General features: G+C 40.8%; 1 protein-coding gene across 3 annotated transcripts in view; it reads left to right on the top strand.

Annotated features, from left to right (window-relative positions):
* NTRK2 (neurotrophic receptor tyrosine kinase 2) overlaps positions 1 to 13,895 on the top strand; it is a 211,408-nt gene that overhangs the window by 130,264 nt on the left and 67,249 nt on the right. The window contains exon 14 of one of the 3 annotated variants that reach the window (XM_063321391.1): positions 9,452 to 12,362. The exons of the other annotated variants lie outside the window; for them this stretch is intronic. Within the exon in view, the coding sequence (XP_063177461.1) occupies positions 9,452 to 9,462 (11 nt within the window). The 3' untranslated portion in view covers positions 9,463 to 12,362. Of the gene's footprint in view, positions 1 to 9,451; positions 12,363 to 13,895 lie in introns of those variants that run through there. 3 annotated transcript variants of the gene reach the window in all.

The raw sequence follows: 13,895 nt of genomic DNA, 5'->3' as shown, positions 1-13,895 counted from the left end.
GGCTAGTCTCCCAAACCCTTTTTATTCTGTGGTCCATGCAGCTCAATTGTCATTCTGTCTTGAGAAGCCTTTCCCAGCAAAAATGCCACCAAGGTTCATAAGGCTGATCTGGTATATTTGATTTGGTTTTGACAGGGTTTTGCAGGGGAGCTCCTTATTGTCTCATGCTTAGCTGCATGTGTGTTATGGGCATAGGGTGGGCCAGCAGCAAGTGGAACGTAATAGCCATTTAAAATGTTGTCAGAGATAAAAGTAACACAGGTGGTAGTACTCTGAAATACTCTGTAATATTCTTCAAATAATTTTTTCAGCATTAACTTGTTAATTAAACCTCTCAATGGGCTTCTCATTTTCCACAGCAACAGTTGGGGAAAAATGATAATGCTGGGTTTTTTTCACTGGAAGGTGTTTAATTAATATGCCTGTTTCAGTTTAGACATGTATTCTGTATAATAGAATACCTGATCTCAGCATTTTTGACTCATTTAGAAAATACAATCATGTGGGTAGAGGATTCCAGGAACACGCTTATGTCATTAATTAACACAAATAAAACCCCAACTGCTGAAATGTATCTTTATGATAATCTTTTAGAGCCCTCCCTTTCTCACTTTCCCTTAAGCTAGTTTTCTTTTGGTTTGTTGGACAGAAGAGAGAGAACCTTTCAGTACCAGCTGCTCTGTCTGCGAAGGGTACCAAAGGGACCTCTGCTTAGTGGGACTATGACTTACAGGCAAAAGGAGAGACAGGCAACCCTTTAGCTCAGTAGTTCCTTGGCCATCAGGGTTGGTATGAATTTCTCAGCCAGGTTATAGTTCTTCAAAGGCCAGAATGTGTATTAAGTCATGAGGTACACAGATCTGGTATGAGGCGAACACTTGGTGGGTCTTATCTCTAGCCCATCAATGCCCATAATAATTGAAGACTATTATTTGCAGATTGCAGAGGAATCGCTGTGACTGAAGTATAAAACCCCTTCAGGGAAAACAAAGTCTCAAATAACCTAAGTCAAGACCCTGCAGTGAGGTCTGAAATTGTTAAAAGTTCTGTTGATGAAAAGTTGTGCAGTACCTCTGGCCAGTGACTTGCCCATTAGCTTTTGGGGGCAATTAAACATTTAAATGGAAAATGTATTGCATGGAGGTATTGTTTACATTTAGAAAAAATATGTGGTGTATGCATACCAATTATTGCCTGTTTCTCTAAATTGCAGTGTATCTCTGTACAACTAATAATGTCTTTAGGATTTTTTTTTAATTTCTGCATTTAGGGAATCTAAATTCCATTCTCAGATGTCAGCTAAGCACATGAAATGAGCATCCTAAAGGCATTCAGGTGCTAAATCAACAACTAACTGGTTCTCTAAAAAGCCCCTGAACAGCTTGGAAGTGTAAAGTCTGGTCAATAGAAATCAGAGCATTAGTCAGCTTAGTACTTTGGACAATTCCAGTAGATGATTGCTTTGCCTTTAGCTGCCTAAAAGCCTTTGAAACTGGTTGCTGGAAACTCTGTTGATGGTCAGTAATTGTACAGGTTGCAGGGTGCAGAAAAAGGCTTTCAATCTCCAAGAGGATCCCTTGAGTGGCACTGAGTTGTACTGGAGGGTTGGAGTCAGAGTTAAGGAAATGGGAAGCGAAGCTGACTGCACAGCAGCACTCCCTTTCCCTCTTCTCCCACCTTGGTTTGTTTCTCACAGTACTGGAAAGACAGAATGGAAAGTGAGGTGGTTGTCTTCATCACATGGTTATTTATTCCCAAGATTGGATAGTGAGAAGCCAAATCTAGCATCAAACAACTTCCAGTTTATATCATTTTGAGGGAAATCCAGATTTGACAAAATTTTCAGCTGCCATTATGAATACTTCTTTGAGCTACATTTTCAGTTAGAAACTTTCTGAAGTGAAGCCGTTCCCACACAGCTCCTCTCATCTCTGAGTGTTGCTTAGGATTTGTTTAGATTTCATTTCTTAGGCTGTCTTTCAAGGATGTGCTCTCATTTTTTTGGTGCCCACAGCCTGGAATGCCTGTGGCTGCCTTAACAAAAAGAAAGAAATAGCTGAAAACAATACCCATGAAGGGGAACATGTCCCACACAAAGTAGGGAGGAACAGAAAAAAGGAGAAACAAATGGAAAAGGAAAAGAAAAAGAACCTCAGTCTCAGCCTTTGGCAAAGAAAGAACAATACATGACTGATTTGCTCTGACCGCTTGTGCAGGAGGACATGATTTGTCTTGTGCCTGTTTTATTATCATCAGAAGAAAAGCAACTGTTCTGCAGTATTTGCAGTCTTCACTCAGGAGGCTGTTGAGACTGGAATAGCAATGGGAATGCCTCCAGATAGAAATGCATTGACCGGCACTGTGTGAGAAAGCTTGAAAAGCTCCTTCTTGGGTGGTAAAAAGCACAAGGCAAAAGCTTATGGGCTCGTTCTTCATCCTCTGATGTAGAAGTGGAAGTACCCTGTTACACAAGGTTGCTCTTTCCAAGACTGTCCATGTTGTCATGTGCTTGTGGTGCTTCGGTCCGTGAAGTTCACTTGTGCAATGGCGAGTGCACAAAGGTGCTGTATCATCAGGTGAGAGTAAGATGATTTGTGTTATCATTGTCCAGCAATGCTGATCCTGTCTATGTTGATGGTAAATCCTAACCTCATTTTGCATACTGTATCTGCTCATTTTGGGAATGAACAAATTACTACAGTGGACCTCAGTAGTAACTTTTCTGGTACCTAAAAAAGGCTGATACCGTACCTATTAGAAACCTTTCATCAAATAACTATCTAATAAGCCTGAATCCATGTCTTCCAACACATAGAGATTGGCTTATGCTGTGTGACATAAAGATTGATGTCCTTTTTTAAGTACTAATCCTGTCTAATGAACCATCCTGTCTGATAAACCATCAGATATTCCCGGTATGGTATGTAGCAGCTTCCCCAACATTAACAGCAACATATTTATACCGTCCTGTGGCCGGCACCCTCAAGCCCAGGAAAGCAGAGAAGAGGGATCAGAAGCAGCTAAAATGCCAGAGGCTCACAGCTTGCCAGCACCCTCAGCCATTGCAGCAGAGAGCTGGCACTCATCTGTCCTGGTAGGAAATGATGTGAAACAGTGTTAGCATCATCAGAAGTGCGCTAGTGTCCTGCACCCAATGTAATGACCAAGGTAAACCTTTGGTACTTCCCCAAGGGCTCTGAACCCTCACTGCATCCACAGTGTGCCCGGAGAAGGGACTGCTACCCACCCCTCTGCAACAGGGGAAGGGCAGAGGCAAACCCACCATCCTTCAGCTCCTGCAGCCTATGGCTGACTACATGTGTAAACTGCCTTTGATTTCAAGTCACATCAATGCTCTGGCCACCACTGTGGAGGCTGGATTTGCGGGCTGGACCCCTTCAGCTGCCACAGTCAGGCCCAGCAGGCATCAGACATGGAGCCCAAAACCTCTGTGTTCAACTCAGCCTTGCAGGAAGGGTCCTTTCAGTCTTGTGCTTAACCCTGAGAGAAGACATCGGGTGTATGTTTTCAGTGAAGTGTGGTTTGAGACACGTAAATCACAGTTCTCATCCTGAAGGTGTGGTATAGGAGCATAGACTTAAGCCTCAAAATTCACATGGTCCTTCTTGGATAATATATTTCTTTTTTGGCCTTAGATTTTGCTTCTGGAGAGGAAGGCACAAGCCTTTTGCTTTCCTTGCAGATGCAGTGAATCCTTCTAAAAGTTTATCTGAATTCTGTTTGCAACAATCCTTATTTTACTAGAGAGTGACTATTTCCCAACTCATTGAAGTCTTTAGCATTATGCATTTTGATGCAGCACATCTCCTCACTGGAATTGGTTTTGCACATTTATCACTATGTTGTATTGCACTTTAAGGTTACAGTTTTTTACCTCTTTTAATGGCAGCATTTTAGAGAACCCCGAAATTGTACCACACTGAGGAATAAACACAGTGCAAAATAAAGTATGTCTTTCAGAAATGAGGAAGAAGAGAGAAGTTTCGACTTTTCTTTTCAGTGATAGCTTTCCTTTAGAGGCCCAATCCAGAACTGATTTCCCATTTTAATCATCATGAGTCTTTCCAGCCTATTGATCTCTGTTTGTTTTGAATTTGGCCTCAACATCTGAAACAGAACTGCGGTAAATGGCAGCATTAAACAAACTGCTAAGAGATTTATCTTGGACTGGTAAAATTTCTTGACTGAAGGTTAGGATAGTTTCAAGATAGAACAAAGCACACAGGTGCTGTTGCGGAAGACAGCTTTGCCATCTCACCTTTGCAGCTTATATTTATTGACAGAATATGTAAACAGAAATAAGTGGAGCACTTTCTGTGGGAAAAGCACAGAAAAGCATCAGGTGTTTTTCTTAATAGTGGAGAGAACGTGTACAGAGAAATCTCTGAATTTTGTTTGCTTTGGTCTTGTCTTGGGACAGACTCTCTGCCTGAGCATGCAATATTTATTTTTCATCATATATAAAAGACTGTGCCCACCCACAGTGAGTTCTTGGCCTCATCAGACCAGTCGTTCCATCCAAATGTCCATAAAAGCTTTTAGAAACATTTTGTTACGGTTTCTCTGACCTTTCTCTATCGGTATACTGTATACAAGCACACACGTTAAAATCCACACCATTCATTAGCTAAACCATCTCAAGTGCTGTCTTCCTGAAACTTCCTGATTCTTCTGTGACTGCAGCCAAAGGCTGTGCTGGGAGACATTTAAATAGCTGAGAGACTAGTGTCTGCCCTATGATAAAGAAATACGGCAGCAGACTGCAGAAAAGTTGTGTTGGAATAGTCCCTTGAATTTCTCTCCTCTTACAGAGGGCTATTTTTACGTATCTCCTCAGAAAGACAGGACAAATTCAGAGAAGTGCTAAGAACAAAGCGGCTGCAGAAATGTATCTCGATGCTGGCAGTTTTAATTTTTAAGAAAGAAGGGCAATAATTTAAATGGAAATGCAGTCTAAGGAAAGATAGCAATCCTGGGTTTAAATCTGTCCTTGATCTCTATGCTTTTATAATAAGAAAATGAAATAATAGTTTACAAGCTCAGGTATAAACCCTCCGCAGTCACAAGCTGCCCATCATTCCCTGCGCTGCTTTCTGCTGACAGATCCTGAGAAGCCGTGCCAGCAGCACTGAGCTGGACTTGCAGTTTTGCATGGCATGTTACCTCTCTGGGTAATCAGGATAAGAAGGCCATAGGTCAAAGCCTATTTGAACACATTCGAGCCAAAACCAGCAACCACTGTTTTCTTTGTATCTCAGATTCTGTGGTGGAACAAGCTTTATTTAACCTCATCTGTGACAAACCTCATTGTCTGTGACAAGAGTATTTGGAATTAGCTTTTGGGTTGTTGCTTTTAAGTAAACTAATCAGCCATTTAATACTGTGGAAAGTAAGCGTTTCTGCATCCCAATGTACTTGAATTATTGAGGTTTTTGGTGTGTGGTGTTGTTTAAGTTGTGCAAGCTATAGGATGACTGTAAATAAAATCGCAGTTTTAGGCAGCTAGTACTCAGTCTGATCCACAGACGGTGATGGTTTAATTCATAGGAAACAAAAGCTTCTTGTCCCCTCCTCTTCAACCCAATGAAAGGTGGTGGAGCAAAGCATCAGGGAAAAGTAGTGTAAAGACTTACAAAATGCACACTGTACCCATGAATGCAAAAAATATGAAGTATGTGAATATATTCAATCTCTTAACTCTCTTACAACAAAATTACGGAACAAAGGAAAGGCAACAAAGACTCTTTAATGTTTCGCTTTTTACTTTTAACAGGCAGCTGCTCTATATGGGCAGATTTCACTGTACGTTCTCAGGCTTTGCTACGGGGAATACCTCGTGTTGCAAATATGAAGAAAATATTCTTATCTCTAGGTGTTGTTTAAGCCAGCAAGCATGTTGTTAAGGGTGACACTGTTCTACACATGGCATAAATATAAACAAAATTACTAATAAAAAAAATTAGACAGGACAAAACTGAACCAACATCACAAAGATGAAGAAGATAAATAATGCTCAGACAATAGAGAAACTGCAGGGAAAATACAAAAGCCCACAACTTGTGTGTATCCAAGTAATAACCAGAGAGGACTCCAGTAAAAAGTAGCATCCTGTGAGACAGTGAAGTGTACAAATATCCCCCTCCCACACAAAGAGAAGGAAGGAGAGGGTGGGGGAGGAAAAAGGAAATAAAAGATAAGAGAGACAAAAGGGTAGGCCTTTTGGTCATTTACTCCAATTAAGCCAATATTTTGCAGCTGTGCTGTTCCAAAGTTCAAGCAATTAAAGTCACTACCTAGGTTTTGCCCTCCCTGACAACATGACTTCAGGATTTGGATTTAGGGAGCAAAAGGATTTGGGCGAGTGAGGCTTTGCTTTTGATACATTAGCTGACTTGTTAAAAGCAGCAGTGTTTGATTAAGGATCTTATTAATTGCCTTTCACTAGGCTGATGTGTTCATAGAGCTTTCCCTCTTCCCTGCATTTCATCCTGACAGCCAACTAATTGAATACCCGGGCCAGGTTGGGAAGGGAATTTTATCCACGCTCCTCTTGGGCTTCAGTGAGGAGAACCGGAGGTCAGCATGGCAGAGCCTGGTATCTGCAGCTTTAACCGTTTGTTCATTTGGTTTTACAGCTTTTAAACGTATGTTTATTGCTTCTCTAGATGTTCAGGAGGGAAGTCCTCTGGAGTCCCTGATGGCGTTTCATTATGGTCATAATTATAAAATGTCTCATATCTTTGGGGTGTGTGAAAGGATCAATAGAGTACAAGACAGCTGAAGAACAAAAAGCTCTTCTGGGTCACTGCTTTTTTCTGTACCATCCATGCTCCACACCTCCAGACCCCAGCTGCTACTTGTGCTGCTGGAGACATGAAGTGAAAGATTATTAGGGTGCTGGGATAAGGGAAATGTTAACAGCAGTGCTTGTGATTATCAAAGGGACTGGATATATAAGAGGTATCATGATTTGCTTTGGTTGCTGAAAAGCAGAGGAGCCAAAGGATTTCCTTTGTATTAGGGATATTAATATAACTGCAGTAACCTTTCTGAAGATGAAATAGCCCATCATAATCCGAATGGCGGGTTCTAGCACAAAAGTACTGCTGTATGCAAAACTTTTGCTGTTCCAAAGGATTTGTACATTGACCATCATTTGCGGTAGCATAGGAGTTAAATTGCAGAATCCTTCTTTGATGATTATCATTTTGTTCAGTATGAGAGAAGTTTTCTGAGCAATTACTTTTAACTCACAGCATTCAGATCAGGACGTAAAATTTGTCAAAAGTTGGTTGTATTCAATTCTTGCATTTTGGTTCAAACTTCTACAAGTTCATTAGATCTTGCTTACAACTTTGCCATGCTTAAAGCTGAGTGTTAATTTCCATTCTCCACATCCTTTCCACTTGCAAAGGTTTTTTCTCAATAGGTTTCTTGGTAATCAAATTTGATAGCCTCTGGATAAGGGTGAGAAAAATGATCAGTGGAGCAATGTGCTGATGTGCAGGCATCCTGCATAGGCTTCTGTATGAGATTGGCATCCAGCTCTTCATCTGATGATAGCCTTGAAAGAGTGGTTCCTCCACCGTAATGCAAAGTGAAAGAGGAAAGTCCTAGTGCCTTTACCACTTTGTACAACCAGAATAATGCAGCCTTTACTGAATTATTCCATCTTCAGTACAACTTCTCCTCCTCCAAAGTTCCAGGGTAATAGCTGAGATTTTAAATGCACAGAAGTATAGCTGTTCAAAAATAGAATTTTCCTCCCATGGGAGATTTCAGCATTTCAAAATTACTTTCTGCTTTAAAATCAGAATGTAAGTTAAAGCAGAGGGCACTTGATTCAATTTTGTCTCAAGTTTTGAATTGAAGTGTTGAAATGGAAAAATATGCATCTTAATAAAATTTAAATAATTTGGTATTTTAAAATGAAAAGTTTATTTGGGGAAATGTTTCAAAATTATGGGTAAGATTTTTTTTTTTGGGGGGGTGGGGCATTTTTCCACTTTGGAACGCTGAATTTGATTCTTTGCTTTATAAAGCCAGAAAGGTAACTGGAAAGCAACATTTTCCTGCTGCCAAATATTTGAAACTCTTATTTTACACCATTAACATTTTTCAGTCAAATTTTTGGACTGGCTTTATGCTGAAGTTAGTGCTGTGGGAATCAAAATTTTGAATGTCCCGACTTGCGTTCAATTAATATTTGGTATGTTTTCTTTCATTCCTATACCTATTTCCATTAATTTTCTTGTTGAGCTTACCTGGGAGGGGGAGGGACTCTAAAAGACAAAAGTGGTTGTATGTAACTGCAAGTGATATCCAACAAGTCCAAACCTTATTGGATCAAAGGGTGAAACTCCACTGAAGTCAATGGAGCTTTAAACATTGGCATCAACAGCAAATTTGTCCCATGGAGTGCAATTGCATTGTCACATCTTGAATGTTCTTCATTCCCATGATAGACGTTACTAAAGGAGTCTCTTTGCAAGCACTTATGCATTTATTATTTTCAAAACCCATTTCCTCAGAGAGGTCAAAAGCTCTTCTCAGCACCATAGGGAGCCCATGGGAATTTCGGCATTCTGAAGTACGGCAGGTATCCAACTGCATTAAAATGTTAACACCGTTTTTATTTTATTTTAACCATGGTCTGGTTTTGTCATGAATCAAAAGTGGTGGAATCGAATTATTTTTTGATTGGAAGGAAAAAAATTCCAGCAGGAAAAATGTCACATTAAAATCGGATTACTTCCAACTAATCCATAAAAGAAATTGACCTAGTGAAAAGGCCCTATCCCTGATTGCTTTGTGTCACTACTGTGATGCTATAATACCATTTTTTATACTGTGTTTCTGGCAATTTGCAGAAAATAGATTGCGGATTTCCTCTGAAAGCTAAATGTTTTTTCCTGCTTGGCTGTACAGTAAAGCTGGAGTTTTCCCTCCTTGCCTATTTTTCCTTAAGAGAGGAGAACAATGCAATTATTATTTGTGTGCGGTACTTTAGAACCCCAAGGTTCAAACAAGATCTCACTGTGCAAAGCATTGTGGGACTCTGCAGCTGCAGATAACCCCTGCCTGAAGAGCTTTTGGGCTGTGGCCCCGCTCCTGTAACCTGGAGCTAGTTGGTTGGCCTGTGGGCAGGTTACAGACCTGGGGCTTCGCGCACAGGGTGAAGAATGGGGGAAGGATGCTTCCGGTCCTGGCTGCATGAGCAGGGAGTCACAGGGATTAAATCCCTTGCCCCAGCTCGCGCAGGAAATCTGTGACTGGCCCTGAGGTGGAAGACAGATCTCCTGCGTAGCTCTCCTGGCCTCGACCCATCCATCCTTCCTCCCACTGTCATGTTGGCCTCCAGCGCAGAAACTTCTACCCGAGGAATTTTCCATTGAGTTCTGCTGCTGATGAGTTTCTTTCTCACCAATAGGTGGAAACTGACAGCCCGGTTTCTCAGGTGACACAAGGAACGGTTCTGCCATCCCAAATGAGGCAGGAAAAACATCACGCAGAACAAGGAATTTTCCATAAGAAACTGTACCATAGCAACTGAAAAAGACGTTGAAGCACATTACATTTTCTCAGCTTGTTGCAACCTGTGCTTTGATGCAACAGGACATCAGAAAAGCGAAGACTTGGTTTTTTTGTTTTTCTTTTCCTCACTTATTTCTTTGGCCAGGAGAGTGATCGCTTTAACTGGTGCTGCTTGATCATAATGAATTTATTGCAAAATTGTGTAACCTTTCAACATCCGTCTCCAAAGTCTGTGCCAGAGCCTGTGTTCTGGCAAGCATTGTCATGCTATAGCCTGGGAGGAATGAGGGAACTACATCTGCAAAGTTCCATAAGAGATCACAAGCTTTTTCAAATTGTAGGATAACTAACCACATGGGATGCAGAAGTATTTCCAACAGGCTGGCAGCTGCGCAATATGTGGCATCAAAATAAAATTCAGTCTCTAAGAAGTATTGATAAATAAGCTAGCAAAAGTTTCTGTCTTTTTTCCTAAGCAACCCCAAATATGATTGTCAAGTGTAACAGAAAAAAAAAAACCCAGCACTGTGCAGAAACAAGGGCTGTGGTGTTGGTTTGGATATGGACAAATCCTTGCTGTACTAGGGAGAGCATTTAATTAAAATGTTGTATCAAATCTTTAAGGAGTCTTTGCAGGGCAGATGTTCAGCTTGTTCCTGAGTAGCTGTAACAGGCTGTTCAGGATGCAGAAATCTAAATTGACAGGACCTAAAATGCCTAAGTGAGACAGGAGAAATTCTGATTAATTTTACTAATCAACTGAGGTCTGGAGATTCCCTTTCTTTTGAACTGGAGCAGTTTAGTCATCTTCCTTTTCTTTTTTTCAGAGTTCATACTGCACCCTGCCCACATTTCTCCCGTGTGTCACTTCACAAGCCCATCAGCAGTTCAGTCTTGTGCTTCTCACTGGAGACAATAAACTCCATGGTGTGGATGATCGTCCTCTCCTGTATATCTGCAGACATGAATTACTGGGTGGAAAGCTGCAATATATAGCACATTTGCTATGCATGTACTGTCGTTTAATTCAAACCCACAACCTGTCGGATTTCTGAGGTATTTCTGAGGCAAGATGTACCTCTTTTCTGTGAGACTGCTTGTTTCAGGTTCCCCTCAATGTCAGTGACAAGCCTGTCACTGGTTTGGGAAAGTTGTATCAGATTCCTGCAGAGCTGGGCTTGAACTAAAAACGCTGTACTGGAGCAGGAGTTGTCACAGCTGTCCTTAACTAGGGCTTTTGGGAAGGTCTAGATGTGAAAGCACAGTACTTTTTGTGCAGTAGCAGGGATAATGCAGGTTCTTGAACCACTTCCTCCTAGCTACTGTAGCCAGCTTTCAACTTGGTAAATTATGGGCAAAAATACCTTTTAAAATAGTCTTGAGATTTTTTTTTCCCAATGATGTTGTTCAGATGCTTATCTAGAATAGCCCTCATTAGGACACAGTTTACCCTTTTCCCCAATTTCTGCAACAACTGGCATTTCTGATGCCTGCTTGGCACAATATGAAGGAAAATTATTCCAGTAGCTCCTGTTCAGAAATCTTTGTTTATTTACATTTATGAAGGTGTGGAAAGGGAGCTACTGCAAGTAGTTTTGGAGTGCTGGTTGTGGTATGTTAATCCCCGAGGGTCTGTTTATTTTTATGCGGGATGGTACATAAAAGACTGTAAACTAACAACATACAGACTGGAGTAAGCAAAGAATTAGGGCAGTTAGCTAAGCAGCAGACCTCACATTGTCTTTTGTTCATAGCAAGTGTTTGGTTTTTTTGTTTTTAAATTAGGGAACACTATGGGTTTCTTAATTGCTTTCTTCAGCAGCTTCTCTGTGTGACTGTTAATCTAGAAGGACTCCGCTGGGTTTCTCACTCTACATTTTGTGAGCAAGAGCAGGATTAGTTTCATGACATACAAGATAACACTGAAGGCAATGCAAGAGAAACAGTGGTGTTGTAAAATCTTTATTCTGAATGTATTTTTTTTTCTTTCCAGTTGCTTTTATTTTTGACTGTATTACAATGCACTTAAACTTTAAGAAGGCCAGGATCTGTAAAAATAAAGGAAAGTATTCATTGCAGGCAAATCCGTATCTGAAGAGTTTCCACTTGAGATTTTGAAATCAAGAAAGTGATGGCAGTGAGGAGTTTGGGCCATTGTATTCAAAATATACCAAATAAGAACTTTGATGAATACAAAACCTACACTTCATAGCTTTGTGACGTTGTCCAAATAGAAACTAATTAATATTTAAATAAAAACACCCCACTATTATGAAACAGCTAGGTAAGCATTTCTGGCCTTATTTTCTAGGTGGGGGAAACAATGATAAAGGGATTCACTCAGCAGAAGCCTCATAAGAGCTGTTTGCCAGAGTGGTGATGACAAATAGCTTTTCATCTCTATGTGTGTCTGTGTCTAGGTTTCAGAAGCAAACAATGTTGCCTCTCTGTAGTTTCTCTGTAAGGAAAAATGCAAATCAGTAATGGTTATTTTTGCAGTTAGAGCCTGTTACATTCCTGGAACATGTGGCTGAATTACCATTCTCATATCAAAGAAAATGTTACAACAAGGGAAAAATAAATGAAGCAATAGTGAAAGCAACACACTAGCCTGTAAGTTGAGAGTTGCACGTGGGAAAACACTGGAAAAACTACCCAATAAATCTTGAAATTGGCTTATAAATAATCACGTTAGCTTCTGACCCTTCCTCTTCTCCTTCAAATGCTGACTAGAAAGGCAGGCTAGAAACACAGAGTCCTGGAAATTCCTTGAGGATCATTTTGGGGATGTTGTACTACCAAAAGGCAAAGTACTTTGTACTACCATCTCCCCAACGGGATTCAGACCAGTCCCTCCTAAAAGCAGGTCTGTACTTGCCCTCCTGCTGGTGGTGGTCTTGCAGGAGGCAACAGTTAATCAATGCTGCTTGTAAAGTGGTCTGTTAATCTAGCCTGGTGACATCTTGTCTGTAGGGCTAACAATAATGCTTTGTGTATCTATCTCAGTGTTTTAGTGAAGTGCAGACGGTGTACGGTGTGCATATCAACAGACAACACCCGTTTCCTTAGCTGCAAGTGCCAGTTCCGAGCAATTTGAGACAAAAATCCAGCTGTTTCACTGGTAACAATAAAAATGATGATACTTTTTAATATTTCCTTCACTGATAAGCACATGGGGTATTCTGCCATTACAGTTCAACAAATGTAGCAGCCATTTGTGTTGGTTACTGCTGCTCAAAATGCTTTCCAAGTGCATGAGTATGTAGGCAGCTGGTATTTATTGCTCTGGAGAGAACTTGAACTTCAGAAGGAAGGGGAGAAGAAAACCACATTTTGCCTATCTTTGTTCTGTGCAGACTACAGTTGCTGTAAATATCATGGTGTGCAGCAGTTGGAACAAAACAGCTTTGTTTTTTAAAAGCAACAATCATATAGATGCTAGGTGAGAAGAGAATTTCTCTGGTCCATGCATTTTTGGTTTCTTGCAGAGACTGCCAGAATTACATTTGCATTCACTTAAGTCTACAACAAGTATTACAGAAGATTCAACTGTAAGTACTTTCCAAATATAAGAAGCACAGGGGAGAAAGGTGACTATGATTTATGGTGACATCTATTAAGCTTTTACAGAATATCATACATGTGTACTAGCCATCACCATAAAATTAACTGGTACTAATTGGTCAGAGCTGCCAACTCAGTCTGCTTATGAGTGTAACACTCTTCTTTAGGTCATGTTCGTTATACTGACATCGTATGTCAGATCCTGAATAAAGTTCGTTCAGCCATTTCTGCTGTTCTTCTTCTTGTTTGCCCTGCTGTGTGTGTGTGCTGCTGCCATCAGCGAGAGTTCACGTCTTGGCAAAGACTGGGTCTGTGTGCGTTGGGAAATGCGTGCTCGGGTATCTGCCCAGTGGCCACTTCTCCAGCAACAGCGGGGCTGTGGGAGGACATCCTTAGATTGAATCACGCCTGGTGTTTTCCTCTGTCTTGGAAACTGACTGGAACAAAATGTTCAAAGCTCTTGCTTCCTCCCTTTCCTCTTTTTTTTCCTCCCTCTTTCTGTCTTTCACTTTCCTGCCTGAAAAGACTGTAACTAGATTCATTATTGTGTGATAAATCAGCCAGTAAACTTCTATGCATTTTCCTGCATTTGGGCAGCTCCTGTTCCTTAGTGACAGCTGCTTGGCTCAGCACACTGTAATTATCAACTCAAAACCAAGATGCTTTTAGGTGCTGAAAGCATATTGGCAGAGACTGAACTTGTCCTCAACCTCATCATGGGCCACAGCTTTAAAAGATCCCATTTAGTGGTTGTTTGGTTGTGTTGTCACTGTTGG

Source organism: Chroicocephalus ridibundus, chromosome Z (genome assembly GCF_963924245.1).
Source record: "Chroicocephalus ridibundus chromosome Z, bChrRid1.1, whole genome shotgun sequence".
Lineage (NCBI taxonomy): Eukaryota > Metazoa > Chordata > Aves > Charadriiformes > Laridae > Chroicocephalus > Chroicocephalus ridibundus.
This window is presented reverse-complemented; position numbering and strand designations above follow the sequence as displayed.